The 24,014-nt window shown below is 36.4% G+C and overlaps 1 protein-coding gene across 11 annotated transcripts in view; it reads left to right on the forward strand.

Moving 5' to 3' along the window:
• The window catches only part of GPHN (gephyrin), a 626,342-nt gene that overhangs the window by 521,991 nt on the left and 80,337 nt on the right, over positions 1-24,014 (forward strand). For 7 of the 11 annotated variants that reach the window (XM_027111539.1, XM_027111541.1, XM_027111533.1 and 4 more), the window contains 5 exons: positions 1,571-1,663; positions 10,805-10,860; positions 17,211-17,330; positions 18,860-18,918; positions 19,986-20,139. In XM_027111539.1, the coding sequence (XP_026967340.1) occupies positions 1,571-1,663; positions 10,805-10,860; positions 17,211-17,330; positions 18,860-18,918; positions 19,986-20,139 (482 nt within the window). Of the gene's footprint in view, positions 1-1,570; positions 1,664-10,804; positions 10,861-17,210; positions 17,346-18,859; positions 18,919-19,985; positions 20,140-24,014 lie in introns of all 11 variants that reach the window. The other 4 variants (XM_027111532.1, XM_027111540.1, XM_027111535.1 and 1 more) reach the window with 1 other exon arrangement.

The raw sequence follows: 24,014 nt of genomic DNA on the forward strand, positions 1-24,014 counted from the left end.
ATGTGAATACAAACCAGACCCTCTGGTCCTACCACTTCCCTGGTCTTACAAAGTATGGTCCATAGCTACAGAATAGTTTCAACTTCCTGGGAGTACCTACAGCTAGAATCTGCTAAGAAGTTCTCCCTTCCAATTCAGGTGTCACTTTCCTTAAAAAGAAAGAGTCACTATCACTATCACTGTGGATCAGAGTACAAAATTTATAATCTGTCTGTCCTTACTTCTTTGTCCTGGAATCTAGAAACCAGAGGCTCTAGGTGGCTAAGAAGGACAAAGCTAAAAACAAAAAAGAAACAAACAAAAAAAGACTCATCCAGCTCTGGAAACAATGGAATTTTCTAAATCTATACAAACATCTTATGTAAATCAAGTTCTATATTATTTACAGTCTTTGGAGAGAAGCTTGATTTTTTTTCCTTCTCCTCTTCTTCCTTCTCTATCTCCTATTAATTATTCTGTTACTTCTTTAGAATAATAACAATAGTAATAATAATAATAAGGACAGATTCTGACTAGAGGATTTAAGGAATTGGTCATGACTCTTGAAACTTTTATTCTTTTTGGCATTAAATCAAACTTCTGAGCTGTAACCAAATGTGATTGTCATCCAGAGTGGATGAATAGTGGTTTGAATAGTCACTTCACACAATAGATCAATGGTGCTCTTCTTATAGTCACTAATTTTTTTTAGGTTAATAAAGCCAGAATTTTGGCTAAAGTTAAATAGAATAATAAGGAAGCTCCTTTCTTTTCTTTACTTTTCTCTTCTAAAGGAAAAAAAGCTCTAAAAATTACATGTGATCATTGTAGAAAACTTGGAAATTTTCAGAAAATTATAGCAAAGGGTATAAAATTATACATAATTCTAACATACTGCAGTAAACAAATACTTTATATTTTCATGTATGCCTTTCCCATCTTTTTCTATTGCTCTATATACATATATCTTAACATAGTTAGGATTATACATTGTATATACAGTTCTGCATGTTTTTAAAATGTATATCATAAGAATTTTCCTGTGTCAGTGAATATTTTTCATAAATATTACTTTAGCCTGTATAATATTTTATCATAAGGATACATCATTGTTTAAATTTATGTATTGTTAAACTTTTGATTTCTTTCCATTTCCCACTTATGTAAGCAACTCTGAAATAAACATGTACAGAAAGATTTATCCATTTTCTTAAGATAGATTTCTAGAAGTGAAATTACTGGGTCAATGTCTATGACTGTTTAAGAATTTACTTTTTAAAGAAAATCATCTTCGGATTGTTAAAGGATTAATGACACATCAACTTGAACACATCTTTGATGACTGTGTAGCTACTCATATTCAAATAATCCCTGGAAGCATTGCTATTAATTGACTGAATCTTAATCTTTCATTTCAGACACTAGGATGCATCTCTTCCTTCTGTCGCCTATTCCTTGGGATAGAAATCAGGAGATCTGACTGAGCCCTTATACAAGCCTTGTCAGACAAGTACCTATGTCCATCTTGTTTAGGACTACCTGTTTAACCCACTGCACTTAACATCCATATTTTCCTTCTTTTCTCTTACAGATGGAATGGGGCGAGTCCTTGCTCAAGATGTATATGCAAAAGACAACCTACCCCCGTTCCCAGCATCAGTAAAAGATGGCTATGCTGTCCGAGGTAAATATTTTGGTTTTCTTGAGTATCAACATACTCACATTGTAATTTGGTTTTTTTTTTCAGATTTTTGGCTAAGCCCAGGTACCTAATGACTATTACATCTATTTTCCCCTTGGCTGTCAAAATAATTTTATTCACAGATAACAATGTTAACCTACACCTATATATTTTCCAGCACAATCTTGATTAAAACTTTTCAGTGACAGTACTATAGTTACTTGAAAATTCTTACTTACAGATAAATATGTAGAGGTTGATAAAGACACTGTATCATGATTTATTCTTTCGGCCTCTACACATACCAGATGGCAGACAGTCTTGGTCTGGAAGTCCAAATGTTTTCTAGTTGAAAACATCTGTATGGTCCAAGAAAGAAGAGCAAACTCCCAACACAGGGATAAAGTGGGGAATTTTTTTTCTCCTGCTTTAAACTCAAACATCAATAAGGGCTTCATAGAAAGCAAGCATGAGGGAAACCTCTAATTCCCTAGAAGATTCCATATTTCAAGGCTCTGAAGCCCCAGATGGTACCAGCAGCTCATGCCTTTAGAGTTGCCTGGGATTGCATGAAGCTCAAAAGCAAATACTAAATAGCATTTGCCTGCCTAAAGTCCAATCTACGAAAGAACCCAAAATGAAAATGCAGCTGAATTGCTTAGAAACTATTATTGGTTATTAACTCAAGGCTGGTATCATTGAAGAAATGCCTAAAAACATTTCCCAGTTTATCAGAGCTGTTAAGAAGGCCAATTCCTTTTTGATGGTCATTTATGGAGTCCCTTACTTGATTTTTTGGTTTTGGATTTTTTTTTACTCTATCTAGCTATTAAAATAATTTCTTCTTTCTTGTAATTAAATACATTCATTGACCTCCTCCGTGTTCCATTGCCATATCTTAGCAGTATCTTTCTCTGTTGGAGACAGTAGAACAAATGGTTAAGATTATGGACTTTGAGTGATAAAAAAGTGAGTGATAACAAAGTAAGAGTGATCTGGGTTCTAGCACCAGTTCCATCTATGTAAGTTTGAGCAAATCACTTAAACTTTTTGAGGCTTGGTTTCCTCATCTATAAAATGGTGATAATTATAACAGTATTTATCCCAACAGGTTATTGTGAGAATTAAGTGAGACTGTAGAAGGCCTTAAAGTATATGGCAAACATACACACACCAAAAAAGCACTCAATCATTTTTTTAATGTATAATAATAGTACCTATTATTACTATTATTATTTTTTATTTTTTTATTATAATTATCACATTTTCTTAAACCATCTCTGAAAAAAGGATAACATTTATCTAAACTGTTATTCTCATAAAATGGTGGAGAGATTAATTCCTACTAGTGTATTCTTTCTCAGGAAACTGTCTTAAATGCACCTCATTCAGCTCTATCTCACAAATTAGAGTATTTCTGAAAATATAAATAACAAATCCCCAATGCCTCCTATGTTTTCTCTTCCAAATTCATTTATTCTATAGTGTTTATTATAATGAATATTATCCAGAAAGAAATTTATTTTAGTCTTCTGATAACCTCACTGGCTCTTGTTTCTTATTCCCTCTAAAATGTAAATTCTGTTTGAACTTATAATTGGTAGCCATATTGGATTGCTATGAAATGATGAATTCTTACTTCCAGAGTAGAACAAACAACTACAGCAGATGAAACACCAAAAGGACAAGAAAGTCTATTTTTTATATTCTCGGTAATGTAAAGTAAGAGAAAGTGAGAAAATAAATTATATTAGGCAGAATTATTCTGAAACAGAAAGTTGTTCTGTGATTTTTAGATGAGATAGCAGCAGCTCAATAAAAAGAAACTATTGCTCTTAGCTTTTCTAGTTAGCCCATGTGAGCCAGGAAAGAGCCTTTCTGCAACTGTAGATTCTATCAAAGAAATTTATATATAAAATTACCATTTAGTATATCATTCATTTTGTTTTAGAGTGGTGGTGTTTTTAGTTATTTCACACACATACGCAAGCACACACACACACACACACAAACATTTAAAATGACATCTCACGGTATAAAATGTTCAACAGATAATCCACCATGCAGCTAATTCACATTATTTCTTTCCTGTGAAACATTGCTAGTTCTCTAAGATGTGGAATGTATAACAGAGACATAACAGATAACCATCATGGATATGGTTAAATTTCAAAGTAGGAATGACTGGTTAATTATGATCAACATAATTAAGGCAGCAGAAGTCATCAGTGAACAAAAAGGCATGGTCTTAGTCTTTTCTGTGTTATAATACCAACCCCAGGCAGTGTTTTGGTAAAGAATATCCTTGAGGCTATTGTTGTGGCTCTCTACCTCTCTACTTTGTATACCTTCTTCTCTCCACCCCTTCTTCCTTTACTCCCACTCCTTTCTCCCCACTCCCTTTATTCTCCTTGTTTTTCTTCTCCTCTGCCTTTGCCTTAGGCCTTCCAGTAATAACCAGTGGCACCTGTGAGCATTGCTAACCCTCTAGGTGTAAAGAGGTTGCTAACTTGCTCTGGATCACTAAGCATTAGCCAGTATCCTTCAGAAACATGTGGGATAAAACTCCAAACCAGTTGGAGGATCACTTGCTTTAAGGTATGTGGGTTGAAAAATCAAGACAGTAACAAATAGCTAAAGAAATAGGAACAGCTTTTAAAAAATAAGAAAGAATAGAGTATAAAGAAGATAGGAATCAAGTGATGATGACGTAAACTAATAAACCTAAAACTACATTCAGGAGGGAATGAATTTGAGTGATGAAAGAAGAGAAAAGAAAATGAAAGTAGCATTTACCAGTTAGAAGCAATACAATAGTTTTATTCGTATTTTTGAGGAGTTATTTCTCCCTTCACACTGATTAAGCCAACCACCTTCTTGATGCATTCACACGCTCCTATAGAGATGTGGGTGCCCATTGTCTCACAATTGCTTCTTAGATGTTAATAAAGGTAAAAATATCTCAGAATACCAAATTCACTCTCTTGAAAATGTTCAATTTGAAAGGCTTATCACTTCAGAATTAGTTTTGGGATTATTTAAGAAAAGGGAAAATTATAAACAAGCCAGTAATTATTTTGAGAACCATGTGCAACAAACAATTCTGGAAAATTGTATTAAGAGAAATCCTTGCCATTTAGGTTAAGTAAATATTAAAGCTTTTTCTTTTATACATTCTGATTAAATACATGCTTATGGAAAATACAGAAAATCAAAAAGAACATTTTAACCCATCATCTCACTGTCTAGCTACTATTAACATTTTGTTGTACTTCCTTCCAGTGTATTAAAATGCATACTAAAATTCGGTATAACCTTTTTGATTTTGAGCTATTTCTTATTCTGTCACAAAAGTAATGTTTTAGAGTTTCTGTTTTGTCCATTTAAATCCTGTTTGGCCATAGCTGGTTTTCCAACTCATTTGACAGCCAGTGGCCTTCCACTGTAGGACACTTTGGATGAAAAAGAAAGCCTTATGATATAGGAGTATTACTCATGTGAGCAGAGAGATAATTTTGAATAATTAATTTAACTTAATCCCCAAAAGCTTAAAATAATGTATTTAATGAAATAATATATCTTTTCTCAATACTAACAATATATGGGCATTTTTCTCCTGGAAGATGATGGTAAAGAATACAGAATGCCTTCTCATTCATCTGTTCTACTCCTTGCTCCCTGCTTTCCAGGCAGCAGATTTAAAATTCCAAACAACTCACCTGATTTAATCCCTCAGTATAACTGCAGCAAGTATTAATCCTGTTGTGCTAGTCTTGTCACCTACCCTTGCCACCACTCCAAACTCATTCTACAATGTTAATTTTAGTATACACATAAATATCAGTACTATTACCCTGTTGCCTATCATCCAGTCTTAGACAGTTTGGTTCTATAATTAGAGATAAACAGAATATTAGTCTTTCTGCCTTATTCCTCTATTGAAGAATAGAGGTGCCTAGGACCTCTGAAAGTTATGCTATCTATGGCCTCTGTTTATTCAGTCCTAACATGGAAACGATGAGGCTTTTGTTATTGAAAATAAGTGAATAGCTATAAAGGATTTCAAGAGATTTAAAGAGAGCTCCCACATGGCTGGAAAATGAAAATGAGGGATAATTCTAGGGCAAATGGCTTGAGGATTTTCTATACATTGCCACAATGAATAGTTATCTAATGGTATCAATTTTATATCAAATGATATAATCAGAAATCTTCAAATAAAGACTAAAAGTGTTTTCTGGACATTAAAAAGGTGGAAGTGGGAGCAGTTTCAGGGTCTAGCATGAAGCATTATACAGTGCATTTGCTGTTAGGATTTGGTTTATATTGCTTTTATCTCTTCCTTCAAATTAAATTCTACAGTTACAAAACAGAAAAGAAAACTTATTAATAGAAATGCCAGAATTAGTGGGGGGAAAGAGTCTAAGCCTTTACAGAAATCCTTGGAATCCATCCATCTTTTCTAATGGCGTACTGTGGCTTACTTAATTTCTTTCCAAGCTTTAGCTTCATCTGCCACTGTACCTCCACTTCTGCCCCCTCGCACCCAAGCTGGTAGAATTCATCTTGAAAATGGCAACTTTTCTTTTACCTGTCTCTTTAATAGATATTTTAAAATAAATATCGGTAAGCTAGGTAGATTGATCGTTACTTTTCTGTCTTTATAATAAATAGTTAGCCTTGGTGTTGATGTAAAATCAGGACTTCTGTTGTAGTTCACTGATTTTTTATTTCTTAAGTTTTCTCTTAGTCTGAATTTGTCTGTATTCCGTTCAATCTTACAGTGCTCTGCTCCTCAGAAGCGGTAGTCCATGAACCAGCTGCATAAGCATCAGCTTGTTAGAAACGTAGAACCTCAGGGCCTGTCCCAGACCTACTGAATCAGAATCTATATTTTAAGATCTCCAGGTGATTTCTATGCACATTAAGGGTTGAGAAGCACTGTTATAAGGGAAATGGTAAAAATGACTCCTCCGTTGGTACCAGGGACTTTCTATAATGTTGGTTGACTGAGCCTTCCTTATCTAGCATGTTTCCCAGGTGGAAATTTTCAGAGCAAAGTGGAGAACATAGTTAAAGTGAGATATATTCTCTCCCCAGTCAGTGTACCTTCCTTGGCAACAAAGCATCTTGCTTCTTAGAATCATTTAAAGGCTCTTTCAGTTGTTGGCCTCCCTGACACTCTATATCAACCTTGCCCCGGATTATCTCTAGCCACTCATTATATACTGACATTTGTTTGGAGCATTTGTGCAGAACACTGATATGAGCATTTTGAGTATATGTATATTTGCATGTGTGGGGAACAGGAGACAAGAGGAAGACTGAAGAGCAGAGGGTTTCAAAAAAGAAATAAAGGAAGTGATCCCTACCTACCACACATTTATAAAATTATTTAAGAAAATTTACAAAGCACAATACTAATGTGTATAAGACAGTTTACAAACTTCCCACCTAAGTATTATGGAAGTGCCAAATTGATTTCTTTGTTTTATCAAATATTTACTGAGCATCAGTGATGAACTAGGCACTATGCTAGACATAATCTAAGTTATATAGAATTAAGCAGAGCAGTCTTTCTGAACATTCTAAAGATGGTGAATTTTGACTCGTATTTTGAAGAAAACAATATACATGAACCAGCAGAAAATGGAATGCATTCAAAATACAGCATTTTGCAGTGGAAAATATTATTTATTGTTCATTCATGCATGCATCTTTCTACAAAGATTCTTAGGAGCCACACTCATTCGTTTCTTGAACTTTCGAATACTTCATATATTGAACATTTATTGAATACCTATTATTCAGCAGGTACTAGGAATTTCCCTGAGACAAATAAGCAAATGGTTACAAATACATTAGGAAGCCATAATTAGAGTTATTTCAGGAATACACTGTGGAAACAAAAGAAGAAGTAGGTGACTCTTGAGGGAAAGGAAGTCAGATATGACTTCCTAGAGAAGGTGACACTTGAGCTGAGTCTTAAAAGCTAAGAAGTCTTTAACCAGAAGGCAGGGAGAAGAAGAGGACACTCCAAGCAGTGAGAGTAGCATATATTATGGAGCTGAAATATGAGTCATCTTGGTATTCTCAGGTACTCCTGAGAGTAGCTAGACTATAGGATAGAGGGAGGACGTGAACCAGCGCCTTTACACATACTGTTTTCTTTAGGTGAATATCTATAGATGAAGCATTTTCATTTCCTCTCTGTCTCTCTCCCTCTCCCTCCATCTCTCCCTCTCTCCCCATCTCTCCCTCTTCCCCCACCCTATCTCTCCTTCTCCTTTTCCCTCTCCCTCTCCCCCATCCCCACATATTTTTGCCTACTTAGCTCTTCCTCATCCTTCATATTCAAATCATAAATTCTTTTATCAGGGTGTCTTTCCCTGACCCTCCAGTGTAGTTCAGGTACTTTCAGTGTATGCTCTCATAAAACCGTGTTCCTTTCCTTTAGAATGGTTTTCTTAATTTGTATTTATATACAAATTTATATGTTTGTTAATGTGACTATTTGATTAATATCTATCTCCCTCACATTGGTGGCTTTAAGAGTTTTGTTTTCACCACACCCATAGAAAGACACACATTAATACATTAGACATCACAAACCAATGATATACACATACATATATAACATATACAATGCATATAAATATATATGCATGCATATATATAAACAAAAATAAGTTTCTTGACACAATTTTCACCTTTACCATGCGTGATGAGATATATTTTCTGTTCTTTTTCTTTACAAGATGATTTTACAGCCCACCTGTATTTGTGATCTAGAGTTTGAAAAACATTGCAACAGACTGACACTGCATTAGAATAGAAACAATATCTAGTTTTACTCTCTACTCTGTCCCAGCATCTAATATAACACTAAGAGCACAGAAGACCTCAGTAGAAATTTAGTGAATGAATGAAAGGAATAAAAAGCCTTAAAAGATATTATTTTTAAAGTATGGTTATTCCCATTTTTATCAACAAGCAAACTGAAGGTTAGAGAAAGTTTTAGTAATTTGCTGAAAGTCCTGAGGCTAATAATAGGCAGAACCAGGATTCAGATTCAGCTTTTACTCTAAAACCATGCTAATTTTCCCTTGAGCAAGAAGTAAAAAGAGAAAACATCTAGGTTGCTTATGGGAGGTGGAAAGCTGGTAATATCTCTAGCAGAGAAATAATCAAAACTAAGTTTATTCAGTTTTGAGATGCAGTTAGTACAGAACTCTGAAAGATAATTGACTTTTTAATTTTCTACAGTAAGAAAATTATGATTAAAATACTGCAAAAATAAGTGTGGGGGCAGATGAAACAAAATTGGTAAAATGTTGATAATTGTTGAAGCAGTGATTTCTATGTCTGTTCTAAATTGTTTCATTAAAAAAAAAAAAGAGGAAAGAAAAAAGAACCCATGAAAGCAGCATAAGAATACCATTGCAGGAAAACTACAGTATTCTCTTTCTTACAAGTGAACACTGAAAATACAATAGCATTCCAAAAAAACACCAGAAAGCCAAGAATTTATTAATTGAGACAATGTCTAAAAAGCACAAGATACAACATCTAGTAAGTAGAAGACACCCAATGTTAATTTTTGTTCCTCTTCACATCAGGTTAACCAAAGCCAGCTGTGCAAAATAGTGACTTATTATAAACGGTATTGTATATATAAGGCTTCAGAAAAAATACTACTTTGTAGTCACATAAAGAAACAATAATTTTTTTAAAAAATAAATGTAATCAGGCTACATGGATTCTCTTATATCTGGCTTTCTTTCTTTCTTTTTTAAATTTATTCATTTATTTATTTATTTTTGGCTGCTTTGGGTCTTTGTTGCTGTGTGCGGGCTTTTCTCTAGTTGCAATGAGCGGGGGCTACTCTTCCTTGCGGTGCATAGGCTCCTCATTGCAGTGGCTTCTCTTGTTGCCGAGCACAGGCTCTAGGCGCACGGGCTTCAGTAGTTGTGACTCACGGGCTTCAGTAGTTGTGGCTCACGGGCTCCAGAGCACAGACTCAGTAGTTATGGCGCACTGGGCTTAGCCGCTCCACAGTATGTGGGCTCTTCCTGGACGAGGGCTCGAACCTGCATCCCCTACATTGGCAGGTGGATTCTTAACTTGCGCCACCAGGGAAGTCCAAGAAACAATAAATTTTATATATCCTCTCTAAAAGAGGGAAAATACTTTTTATTATTTATCAACATGACTGCAAATATGATTAAAATATTCATATAAATAGTGTTATCTTTGCTGTGTATGTGCCCCCAAACCCTTGCTGTATGCTGATTACAAGGAGATAATGGTCATGATCATGAAACTCATTAGGTATGCATTGCCTTGCCAATAGTATTGGTCTGAAATCCAATTGTATGTGAAGAAAACCCTTTTGAATACATTTATCTCCAGGAATATTTTTTCATCCAGCCATTACTATACTGTATATAGAAAAAAATTGGATGAGAAGTTTTTTCCGTCTCAAGTCTGAAAGTGTTTCTTCCAATTTAAAAATAAACAGTCAATGGGAATTGTGATGCAGCACTGCCTGTGTATTTTGATTTAGAAACAGAACTTTGATCCATCATAAAAAAAAAAATACTGTATTGGAAATTCAGGGACTGGGGTTTTAGTCCTAGCTCTACCACTAGCCAGAACTTGTTAAAGGTACTGAACCTTTTCTACCTGAGTTTCTTCATTCTGTAACTCATTTCCTTCAAGTGTCAAATGAAGAAAAGAATATATGTTCTTCCTACTTCACTTGCTACTTCATACATATGTCTCCATGAGTGTGTACACACATATAACGCATACATGCCCATTTATTTAGGACAATAGGCTAAAAGAACTTCCTATTAAAAAGTGCAAGAGTGGAAATTATGGAACAACAAGAAAACTATCTCCAGAGACACCAAGAAAAGGCACAATCTGGACCACTTCTGTTGGTTCTTGTGAGTTGTGGATACCGAAGATCAAACTAGTAATAACAAAGCCCTTTTCTAAACTAGGAGATCAGAAAAGTATTCCACTTTCCTGAAGCCTTATCTGATCATTTGAGTCAAGTTTTAGAATTCCAACACTAGGTTCTTATTCTTTGCTATAGGTCCATTCTGATGATTGTTCTTGGTTCTGTTCATCTCACAGCTGCCGATGGCCCAGGAGATCGTTTCATCATTGGGGAATCCCAAGCTGGTGAACAGGTGAGATTCATAAGCCTGAAAGACCCTAAAGATTTTAGTTTCATGGACTTTGGGCTTCTAACTCTAGACTTCTGCCATTGTTGTAATGGAAATCTTAGAGAAGGATTAGACAGGTTATCAAAGAGATGAAAGGATGGTTCCCATGAGAAAGAACCAAATGAATTATTTCTTAACTGAAAGAATCTGCATCTATTAATATACAGCATGATGTTACTGGTATGTCTCAGATGACATGCCCCACAAGCATTTTCCAGCCCTGTGATTGGATGAATCTTTCTTCTGGTATGAACATTAATGTTTGAATAGAGCTAAAATTTCTAAGTGGTCTTTGCAGAGTTTTCCCCGACTCGTGTTACATACAGGGAAATTTAGAAGAAGCAGATTATTTAATCTTTCTAGCTAATCATTTTGATTAATTTTTCTCATCAGGGAGCTAACCAGAGAACAGGTATTTCTTAATAGAAACGAAGCACTAATGGGCCATGGTCGAAGTACAACAGAAGTCCTCTTAATTAATGCTTTCGATACCAGTAATTGGTCATTTAATTGGAAATAAGTTACAAGTGGGAAATTATCTTTTACTTTTAAAATAAATATAAATGTAACTTAAATAAATGAACATTTATTTGTCAGTAATTTGATGGAGAGCTAGGCTTTTTTTTTTTTTTTTTTTTTTTTTTGCAGTACGCAGGCCTCTCACTGTTTTGGCCTCTCCCGTTGCGGAGCACAGGCTCCGGACGCGCAGGCTCAGCAGCCATGGCTCACGGGCCTAGTCACACCGCGGCATGTGGGATCTTCCCGGACCGGGGCACAAACCCGCGTCCTCTGCATTGGCAGGTGGCCTCTCAACCACTGCGCCACCAGGGAAGCCCTAAGGCTTTTCTTTTAATAAGTATCTGCTATTTGAACTTCTCTTATACCCAAAAGGCATTATATGTGATTTCAAGTTTTAGTTTCTTTAAAGTAAAAAAAAATTTAAGACCTTTGCAAAGTATCTAAGTATAGAATCCTTCTAGATTTTTATTATATTTTTATAATTTTTTTTACAGTTGCTTCACCCATACCTAATTTGACATCAGTTCTTTTTAGCAGCCTTTTTTAAATGAGTTTTTCCAAAGGTTTAACTTAATTTTTATAGGAAAAAAATAACTCCTTTTACACTCATATATCATTGGTTTATGTAATATTTATTTAAATAACTTAATTCAGTAGCAACTATTGCCACAAACTTGTACAAACAAGTTTGGGAGCAAACTCGGTTGAATCTTAGGTGTACAAGAGAAGAGTCTAACAGTTTCAAACAAAGTGTCTGTAGGCATCATTACGTTCAATAGGAAATAGAGAGCATATGTTAATCCAGTGAGTTTTGAAAGTTGGTTAAAAGAGCACCTTCCTTATTGACTAGAGGCAAAGGGAAAACCAACGCACTTTTCTCTTCTGCTACCACCAAACACTCATAAGGATTATATAAAAAAAAAAGGAGGGGGGCTTCCCTGTGGCGCAGTGGTTGAGAGTCCGCCTGCCGATGCAGGGGACGCGGGTTCTTGACCCGGTCCGGGAAGATCCCACATGCCGCGGAGCGACTGGGCCCGTGAGCCATGGCCGCTGAGCCTGCGCGTCCGGAGCCTGTGCTCTGCAACGGGAGAGGCCACAACAGTGAGAGGCCCGTGTACTGCAAAAAATAAATAAATAAATAAAATAAAGGAGGAAATTAATAAATAAATAGGGCAGTTTGAGCAAAAACTATATCCCACGCCTTAGCATGTACTCCCATATGTGCTAAAAATAGAGAGGGGTTGAGGAAGTATATAGGAGAAGGATGGTGCCAATGGTGGTAACCCTAGCTGCCTCACCTCTACATCCAGGCATTGAGGAGTACTGTGCACAGGTCTCTGAAGCTAAGCCTGGCACTGTAGTAATTAGATCATTGTCCATGCTGTGCACAGGCTGGTTTTGCTCTTCATGACTGTTTTCCTGACAAAAAGAACAACTAGACCTAGGTCGCTTTTTTATAAATAACTTTCATTATGACCTCATAACTTACTTGACCTCTTAGTATGTGTATCCATCAGCAATGGACATACAAAGCATCCATTTTTTTAAACAAAGCCCCAAAATATCAATTATTCAAGGAGTACTTCTCTGATCTTCAACTGAGTCTATCCAATATTTATCAAACATACCTACTGTTTGTACCAAGGAGCACTGTGCTAGGTTCTAGGAATATAAAATAGATTAATACATGATTACTACTCTTAACAGTTTACATATAGTGGAGGAGACAGAGTATAAACAACTAAATATAATACAATATATTAAGTGTTAAACTAATGCTGTCAGTCATGTGCTATGGAGCACAATAGAGAGGTTGAGCATTTTGTCCTAGAAGGGCCAGGCAGATGACATTGGAGCTGGGCCTAAGAGAGTTTTACAAAAATAGAAACAGAAATGAAAAAGGAACATTCCAAGCAGAAAGAACAGTATAAGTCAAGACCCAGTGGTGTTTGAAAAATTGCATGGTATTAGGAAATTGCAAATAGTTTGTGGTAGTTACAGCCTAGAATACTTAGGCATAGGTAGCAGATTGTTAAGAGCCTTATGGACCCTTAAACTTTATTTACTAGTTAAGACTTCCAACTGATAAAAAGGAGCACAAGAAGAGTTGTGAAATTAAAAAATTGCCAACTTCTTGTAAGTTCTCATAAAATTTTGATGGGAAAAAAGATTAAAACTATATAAGAAAACAGGATTTTTCCTCAAGTTACCTGTGATGTACTTTATCTATAACTGATGTATCATATACATACACTCTTTACAGCAATCTCAGGGATCTTGCAAGAGCCAAATTGCTCACTTATTGAAAGTAAATACACTTGAGCACTAGGGGACCATTGCATACACTGAGACAGTTATTTACAACATGGTTTATTGGTGTACCAAAATACTTAACCTTAAATCACTTATAGTTTGGTCCTATTGGTTAGCATTGGACACTTTCAGTTTCAGTTGTGTAATTATAAAGTGCTATCATTGGACAAAGTTCAAAAAATCCAACTCAATATCTCTATTAAGGAAAAATCAAGATTTTTATAGTTTTTACTTTATATAAAGTATATAAGGTACCTATATCAATAAAAATAAAAGAGTTGGTAGTCTTAACAATCTAAAGGAAGTACTTCATTTATTGCTAGAGTTTTTCCAGTTGATTCAATTCAATTGCAGTTTATATGTCTACTCTAAGTAGATATATAAATGTCTTTATATATCCAGTAATATCTTTTACATTAGATTTAATATAAGTGAGCTGGTGGGAATCCTTCACCTACCATTTAGAATTACTGGTTTTGGAGAGGAGCCAAATTTTTTATTTAGCAGCCACACAGAAACACTTCTTTAAAGTTGGTTTAAGCCAAGAAGCAGAGAAAATTACAGGTATAGCCACAGTAAAGCTTAAATTTACATAATATGGTACATTGAATCAGACTAAATTGAGGGAGGGCTCCAGGCTAACACATATCAGCTTAAGAAGCAACTACCCTGAAACTCACTTTGGGAATCACTTTCTGCCTTAGCCAAAAAGGCACTTTCAGGGGAATAAAAGGGCTTCTTTAGACCTACATTAAATATTTTTATTGCACAGTCTCAGAAGATAGTTTTGACATTAGCACCTCTACTAAAAAACACATATATCAAAACATTAACGCTTTTCATCAAAAATCACTGCACTGCAAAATGGTCATGTTTAGTGAATTAAGAGATGCACCAGATAATAAGTAGTATCTGGGGTTGAAAAAAAATTAATGCATTGAGGACTTGCCCAGTAGCGCAGTGCTTAAGAATCCACCTGCCAATGCAGGGGACATGGATTCGAGCCCTGGTCCAGGGAGATCCCACATGCCGCAGAGCAACTAAGCCCACGCCCCACAACTACTGAGCCTGCACTCTAGAGCCTGCTAGCCACAACTACTGAGCCCACGTGCTGCAACTACTGAAGCCTACGTGCCTAGAGCCCGTGCTCCACAACAAGAGAAGCCACTGCAATGAGAAGCCCACGCACTGCAACAAAGACGCAATGCAGCCAACACTAAAAATTAAAAAAAATTAATGCATTGAGCCCTAAGCTTGTTTTTTAATTCTATGCATTATCTTGGTAGAAAATTACATTAGAATGTAACAATTCCAAATAAGCCTGAAATGTGTTTTGTTTTGTTTTTCTTGCGGTACGCGGGCCTCTCACTGTCGCGGCTTCTCCCATTGCGGAGCACAGGCTCCGGACGCGCAGGCTCAGGGGCCATGGCTCACGGGTCCAGCCGCTCTGCGGCATGTGGGACCTTCCCGGACCGGGGCACGAACCCGTGCCCCCTGCATCGGCAGGCGGACTCTCAACCACTGCACCACCAGGGAAGCCCTGAAATGTCTTTTTGTCAAATAACATAATAAGGGGATATAAAGTATGTAGTTCAATGCCAGATTTGATCCCAAGAACCTTTCTCCAGTGGCTTGTGGGAGAAAATCAGTGAGAACACCGGAGTTGTAAGCCAAGAAGGATTACATGGTTCATGTAGTTGTTGTGGTAATGAGACCATGCATACTTATTCATTCATTCTGGAAATATTTATTGACTACCAACTTTGTGCCAGACACTTTCTAGGCTTTGGGATGATAGAGCAATAAATATGTCTGGAAAGAGGGTGATTAAAGATTAATGAAATGACTCTACCCAAGATATAGACAGGATTAAGGGAAACTAACAAAGGAATGTGAAGCACTCAGGTACTAGCAACAGTGAGATTTCATTACCTCCTCTAGGTTTGAAGGGGCAAAGGGAGAGAGTAGTACCTAGACCTGGGAGATTGATAGCTACGGGAGAGGTCCACCTAATAGGAGCTGTGGCATCAGTAGTAGAAATGGCATACCCATCACCAAACTGCAGCCCAGCAGGGAAAGGGCAAGGGGAATAAAAATTGTACTTCTCTCTCTCTCCTACCCTCTGATCTCTTGTTGGCCCCTCCCATTGGCTGAACCTAACCAGAAGACAGAGTGATGGGAACCTGGTTGAAACAGTCCATAGAGGTTGGCCTTATGGGCCACAGCACAGGAAAATGACGATGTGATCTAGAGAGGCAAACAGAAAATGAAAATTTCTGTCTTTATAAGGCTTATATTCTGGAATATAATAATGCACCTAACACTGCCTAGCATAGATTGAGTATTCAGTAAATATTAGCTATTGATGGTATTGTTTATAGCAATAACATTATGGAAATAAGCTTTTTAAGGCTTTTCTAACAAATAAATTTCCAGTTTTACTTTGATTGTACATCTGGTGGAAGGGTATTTTTCCTTAATCATTCCCTAATATTTTTTAATGTGGTAAAAAATGTATAACATAAAAAGTACCATCTTAACCATTTTTAAGTGTACAGTTCAGTAGTGTTAAGAATATTTACATGTTGTAACCTAAAATTTTAAATACCTAAGAAGCAGATGTCTTTGGAAAGATATCATTTTTATTGGGCAATTAATGTTATCTCAGAATTTTCTTTTTGGGGAAATTTAAAGCATTCCTTTTCCCAAATCTGCCCTAAATCATGGCCCATGATAAGTGACTCTTCTGAGGCCAGATCAAACCTATTAGATGGAGCTGACAGAAATATGATTTTTCCTGTGCTGGGAGGAAGTGTGCAAGGTAGGTCCTGTAGTCAGTCTCCCATACCATTCATATGAGAGCTCAAACAATAAAAATCTTGGATATAATATTTAACCCAAATCATTACAGACACTGGAATCATTTTTAAATGATTTATTTACATTTGTTAGACTTTTATTATTAGTTGCAAGGTGAACTAATATATTTTATAAAGATTTTCAAGAGTAATAATTAAAATAATTTTTCTGGCTTGCCTTTATTTAACTAAAACGTTGGTTAATAAAATACTACATTTCTCAAACACCAGAACTTCAGTAAATGATCAACATGATGGTTTTTCATAATTGTCATTCATAAAATCATATTACATGGTATTTTTTTAAAGACTGTAAAATCGCTTTACATATATTAAGAAAATTCACAATGAGTGAGAGACAGTAGTGGCAAATATAAGTGATAGTTCTTCAAAAGGAAAGCAGGGCACCAAGAAAGACATCTAAATAAGTCATTACTTAAGTCAAATGAAAGCCTCTTTGGTGTAAGTATATTTGTTTGTGACTTTTATTCCATTTTCCCAAAATGAGTAAGACTGTAAGATTTTCCTTTTATGGTTTGTTTCAAAAACTGTCACATCTCCTGCAGACTTTTCCTTTGCAGCAGTAAAGTAAATCGACTCTTTCTTGCATGTTTGTATTTCCAGCCGACTCAGACAGTAATGCCAGGACAAGTCATGCGGGTTACAACAGGTGCTCCAATCCCCTGTGGTGCTGATGCAGTAGTACAAGTGGAAGATACTGAACTGATCAGGGAATCTGATGATGTATGTCATTACCAGGTCTCATGGCTCCATTCCTATGGCGGTATTATAAGTCATGCCTATTTTCTGCAATGTTTATGAGATTAGCCCAATTTTTTTGGTTATGTTAGAACCTTACATTGTAGTGTATAGTAAATAAGGAACTGCCTTAGGCTTGAAAACCTTTTGTTATAGTAGATGTTTTTATGATCATTACTGTGATTACAGCAGAATTTGAGCCACATTTGAGCCAAGAAATTTCATATGCAAGCAAGGAAAGAAACTACCTCAAGATGAAAGAGCAGAGATATTAACTGTTGACTTATCATTCTAGCTGAGAAACTTGTTCATCAAGACTAGCTTCTGGTAAAATGTGAAGGAGATTTTAATAGAGAAGAATTAAACAAAGAACACTTGGGCAAGTTCTTGAATATTACACTAAGCCAAGCATTTAAACCAAATGATCCTTTCAGCTCTGGTTTTCTATAATTCAGGAAAATCTGTGCCGCCAAATTACAGTCTGGAAACATTAAATTTATGTCAGTTCCCCCTCTATTGCCTAAAATACAGGACTCTGTTCTAAGTAGGCCTTTATCTCACTGAAACTAGTGGCAGTTATTGAAACCAGAGGATCAGTCACTAATAAAAGAATAACTTCAACTGATGCTTTAATGACTGGCTATCTTACTTGTTTTGAGAAGTTTAAGATATCTTGTATTTTTAAAGTTAGAATTAATAACAAATATATATTCTCCTCGGCTGGGTATATAGTAAAATTTGGCCATGCTGAGACACACCCTCTTTTCTTGATTTGGGGATTTTCTCTTTAATCACCTTCCCACAAGTAAATCTTATAAAATTCAACTCTTGGCACACAGATCACATTGCCCTGCTGTTAAAACTGTCCAACAGATTTATTGGCATCAGTGAAGCCAGCAGAACATTGAAATCCAGAACACATGCCTCCACAGACTCTGCCAGATGACAAGACACAGTTCCAGTGTCACAATGTTATTCACAGTCCATAAATGTAAAAATGATGATCACCATTAATTTATAGAAATCTACTACCAGATAAACTATAAGTCCTTCACTGAAATTTCTGCAAGTATTTCAGAAATACCTGCAGATATATATGCAAGGAACCTTGGCATAGTATTGAACCCATGATTTGGAAGAGACAGGTTATCTCCATGCACATTCACTGTATCTATTAGGGTAGCCATCTTTTTTTTTTTTCCTAAAGAATGCTGCTTACAAAGTAAGAGTCAGTATTTGAATTGGTACATTTTTTAAAAGCATGAGAATCAGTGAAAATGTTTGTTTGTTTATTTATTCATTCATTCATTCCTTGGCACCAAACCTGATTTTTCAGGAAACTGTGGTAGAAATTCATCATGTTCAAAGGGTTTAGCAAAGGCTTTTCTGTTCCTCTATATTTTTATATATTCTGGGCCTATCTGATGATGAAAGCATCTGAGTAGCTAAATTCTATTGATCAAAATTCAGTTAGATTGTTCTGTTTGAAATTACGTGATTTGCTCTTATTATAGGGCACTGAGGAGCTTGAAGTACGAATTCTGGTGCAAGCTCGGCCAGGCCAAGATATCAGGTAAGTTCATAACATATAGAATGTATAGCCAACTTTTGTTTCTGCCATGATCATGAACTCAGTAGAGCATGGCTATTATAAATTCACAGCTCAGTCAGTTAACCATTAGCTTTCAGGGCTTTTAACAAGTAGCAAAATTAATTTTCTGAATTCTGTATCCCATGTCTGCCCTCCCTACTTTTTTGTAAAGTTGGTAAAGGCAAATGAAATATTCAGAAGCAACATGAGAAGGAGGCAAAGTCATGAGCCTACATAATCCACAGTTAATCCTCCTCCTAGATAATCCAGAATTACCCATCCCTACCCCCTTGGTAATCCAGAATTTGATATTAACACAGATACTTTCAGAGTAGAGTATTTATATAATTAGCTGAAAGCCCCTCCTCTATTGACTGCCAATAATAATGGAATAATGTACTACTGTTTATATACAAAGATGAGACTACTGTCTTACCATAAGTAGTGTATATTTGTCAAATGATTTTTCTTACAATTGAATATGTTTGCCCTGATTCTATTAATGCTAATTTGCTCAACGTTTTGTAACAAAGCTATACTTCTCCAGTTCCTGTGGCAGCAGGCCAAGAGTGAATGGACCTATACAGCCACAGAACTGGACCAGCCTAAGTGGTCTAAATGGAAATTATCTCCATGACTGTAACCTCATTAGCATTATTCTCCTCACCACAAAGCTAACAAGCTATGGACATGGCATTAGATATTTTCATATAAATGCTTGCCTTACATCAAAGAAAGATTGCAATTGGTGTTTTGGACTGTAATGTGATACAAAACAATTTATAAAATAACTTTCAAACATGAAGTAACATATTCCTGTTTAACAGCAATAGATACAAATCTATTTCTGTCTTCTGTTATGTGATTTAATTTTTTTAATTAAAAAAGCATAGAGTTTTTAGAATCTCTTCGTTTTAGTATTCTGGTCCTGCCTCATCTCTTCACCTTTTCCCCCTTGAGTGTCCTCCTTCTTTAACACTAAAGTTTCCCCTGAGTTGAGAAAATACTGTTCTTAGTCATACTGTTTATGGTTCTGCTTTGACTTTCAGACCCATTGGCCATGACATTAAAAGAGGGGAATGTGTTTTGGCCAAAGGAACCCACATGGGCCCCTCAGAGATTGGTCTTCTGGCAACTGTAGGTGTCACAGAGGTTGAAGTTAATAAGTTTCCAGTGGTTGCAGTCATGTCAACAGGGAATGAGGTAAGGAAAAAAAGCGGAGGTGGGGCAGGGGTGACAGCAGGGGCAAGATGGTGGGTAGTGGGGCTTTCAGATGAAAGTATTTCTGACATTCTGTATTCTGTGTTATAAATAGAACATTAAGGATTATAGATCTTACCACATTTCTATAATAAGGAAATAATAAATTGGCCTCAGGATAGTTCAAGTACAGAAAATGAAAAGGAAGAACTAGAAATTACATATTAAGAAATGTTCCCTTCCATTTACTAAAATGAAATATTACAACCAATGACCTTCCACACACTCAGTACATATAAACAAAGAATGTTGACTGCTAGCTGTAGGTATTCAACTGTGCAAACCCAGTACTTAGTCTGTTGGGACAATCAGTTGTGCATACCCTGCTGCTGAGATGATGGGCCACCTCTGTGTGGGAAATAATTCAACGAACTAGGACACCATGGCTAGCCCCTTTTCTTGCTAAACATTCCATGTGATCTTTAATCACCAGGAAGGATTTGAAAATCAGAGGTTTTTTTTTTTCTCTAAAGATAGCATCTCTAGTAGCATGCTATTCAGAATGTGTCAAAATGTCATTTCAGCCCTGATTTAGGAAGGGGAATTTAGTCAGTCTTTTTATGAGAACTCTTGAAAAACTTCCTGTTCCCTGTTTGCTTAAGTTATACAAAACTTCAGTTGGAAGCTGTAAGGTCAAACTGGGAATATTGAAAAGTGAATCCGCTGGAAATTCAAAGCCTAAAAGCAGAATCAAACTATTGAGATTTTTTTAAGTAATTCCTTTAGATCTTATACTATTTTTAAACAGATTAACAGGATTTTGGTTTTTTTTCTCTTTTAACCTCTAAAAAGAGGTTGCTACCATTATTTTTAATTTCCTAGGGTCTTGGAGATGGATGTTTTCAAGGGTCTATTACCGTTATAGTTCTTTTGGAAAGGGCAAAAGAAAAGAATGTTTTGTTTTGCTAATGGAGAGGTAAATCAGAATTCTAGATTTGCTTACTTCCCAGTATAGGTGTACTAGTCATTCCCAAAAACTATTGACTGACCCAAAATAAAAATTCTTTTTAATTGATCTACAAAGTGATGATTCTAATATCCCTAGGATGAACTGACACTATGTTTAGCATCAGAAAGAAATTTCTGTTAAACTGGTTGACTTAATGATCTATTCTTATTTGAGATTTATTTATATGCTTTGTGCATCTAAGTGACTTCATGGGGTTTAGGAAAGCTAAGTACAATGAGCAAACTAATAGACAACTAGTTATTAGGCAACTTTGTTTAAGCTACATTTATTGTGTTCTTCCTAATGACTTTGTAGGCCTGGATTAATATTATCAGTTATCCCCCAGAGTACATTGGTAGTATTTTTTAAGCTATCTTTTTTTTTTTTTTTTTGCGGTATGCGGGCCTCTCACTGTTGTGGCCTCTCCCGTTGCGGAGCAGAGGCTCTGGACTCGCAGGCTCAGTGGCCATGGCTCACGGGCCTAGCCGCTCCGTGGCATGTAGGATCTTCCCGGACTGGGGCACGAACCTGTGTCCCCTGCATCGGCAGGCGGACTCTCAACCACTGCACCACCAGGGAAGCCCCTAAGCTATCTTTTATACCCTTTATTAAAACTCTTTACTAGTAGTAGGGAAAAGTAACGGGGTGAGAATAGAGATGGTACGTACATGGTAGAATCTAAAAAAGATTTTGTAGTCCTAGTTCCCTGCCCCCATAGATTTGATTGTCCTTAGAGAAGCTTTGACAGATTCCCCTACGTTTTCTGGCCTGCTGTACTTAACATAGTTTTCCAAGGGAATAATGCTTCTAAGTTCCATGATCTCTGGCTCCATGTAGTTTGACATTCCTCCCTACTCCCATCCAAAGTTAGCTATTATTATGACTCTCTATCACCATATAGTTTAGTTCAACAAATGTTTGTTGAATACCTCTATGCCAGACACTATACTGGAAACTAGAGATAAAAGTAATAAATAATGCATAGTATCTCTCCTGAGGCTTGAGATCCTCAGATAGCCAGAAAATAATAAGGAAAAAAAAGTATTCATTTATTTCAGAAAGGCCAAAAGAAATTACATTTGTCTGTGAATGTGACAAGTCTATAATTTATTCAGTCACAGCACAAGCTCCCCTTAAGTATTAGTTCTGATTTCCCCTGATATGTATGGCTTCACATACGCCACCTCTTGAATCCAGTGTGGTATATTGCTAAGCAGAACAGTAGCCTTAGCCAACCCAAAGAATGCCATACGAGATGTCTATGTATACTATATTTAAAGCCTGCTCTGTATTTTGTGACTACATGATCTTATTCAGGATGAAGGAATTCTTTTAGAATTGGGAAGGTAGAGTTGTAAACAATAACTAACACAGACCAGCTGTTGTAGACATTTGTTGATTTCGACAAACTATGCAGGTTAAAATTTAGGTAATAGAATACCATTCAATAATTATTTAATTGTGGTCGTACATTTCCAACCTCATGTATTTGTTCAATATATATTTATTAGGCATCTGTTACACGCTGGAATGCTCACCAGAGGTTCTCTTAACTAAACATCAGACTTAACAATATATGAATATACTGTACCTTGAACCAGCTTACTTAGAAATATATTGAACAGGAAACTCAGCATCCAGCAGGGGAGCATCATGCTTTCTTCAGTGGGACCAGTCATCTTAGCAGTTCATACAGCCATCCAACAGCTGTTCTCTTTGTTCTTCAAGTGACATTTAAGTGCAAGGGAACAAGAATTCTACTAGGGGAGTATGGGAGCCAGCAACTTAGAAGCACCATCTCCTACATAGGAATCAATATTTCTTATAACAATCTTAGGCAACTTCCAGAGTCCCTACAAGGGATATGCCCAGCTTCAAGTGTCACCACATTCGTGGAAGCCCAAAGCTTGGCTTTCCACTAGGGATTTATAGGTCATCTGTAATTTCTTCCATTCCATATGCAAGTTACTAATCAGAGACCATTTTACCAGAAGAAGTGTTGCCTACTAACAAGCTGACATTTTTCTTTATCAGATTTCCAGAGGAACTGAGCTAGAAAGTTAACCCAAGTTCAAATTTGTCCTTAGACATGGCAAAAGGGCTTTATTAAGGCTTTACCCTCACATAAAAGAATGCACTGTCTGCAGAAAATTCAAAAACAGTAATAAAACTAACTACAAGTCATTCTGTTCTTTATTATCACCATACACTGGCAATCCTAAACAATGTCAGTGATAAAATACTCCTTTCCACTGAGGCAGTCTTCTCTCACAACCCCTCCCCTTTTAGTATGCTACCATACTGATGTCAGGCAGTGTTCTGACTCCTGGAGATACAGCAGCAAGCAGGACAGACAATGCCCCTGCTCTTACAGAATTTATATTCTGATGGGGGTGGGGGGGCAGGTAGTCAATAAACAAACATATAGTGGTAAATGATATGAATTTTTAAAAAGCCGAGTGAGATAATACAGAATGCTAGCAGAAGAGGTATATGCCAGGTATTATCTATTGAAACTTATTCCACATCAGCTCTTTTGTTCTCTCCCCTATACAATAAAGCTGGAAGCCTGAAAGCAGTTTCCCAGACTCTCTTTCCAGCTGTGGTCCAGTTAGGTTTTGCCATTGAGATGCATTAACATGGTATTAGAAGGTGGAAAGAAGGTAGCAGGAGTATATCTCCTCAACTCAGTAACATCACTTTCCTCCAACAGCCCTGGGGACGATGGTGACTGCAGTTACTGATCTTTAGTAATACACATTTCTTCTTTTGTTTCTCCAACTCTGCCAACACATTTGTAACCAATCCCATGCATTAAATCCTCTCTTCTCCTACCCCCTCCATTTGAAATACCTAGAGGAGTTTTGGT

This window comes from Aethalodelphis obliquidens, unplaced genomic scaffold, assembly GCF_003676395.1.
Source record: "Aethalodelphis obliquidens isolate GAN/ISIS:26980383/991018 unplaced genomic scaffold, ASM367639v1 scaffold10, whole genome shotgun sequence".
Classification (NCBI taxonomy): domain Eukaryota; kingdom Metazoa; phylum Chordata; class Mammalia; order Artiodactyla; family Delphinidae; genus Aethalodelphis; species Aethalodelphis obliquidens.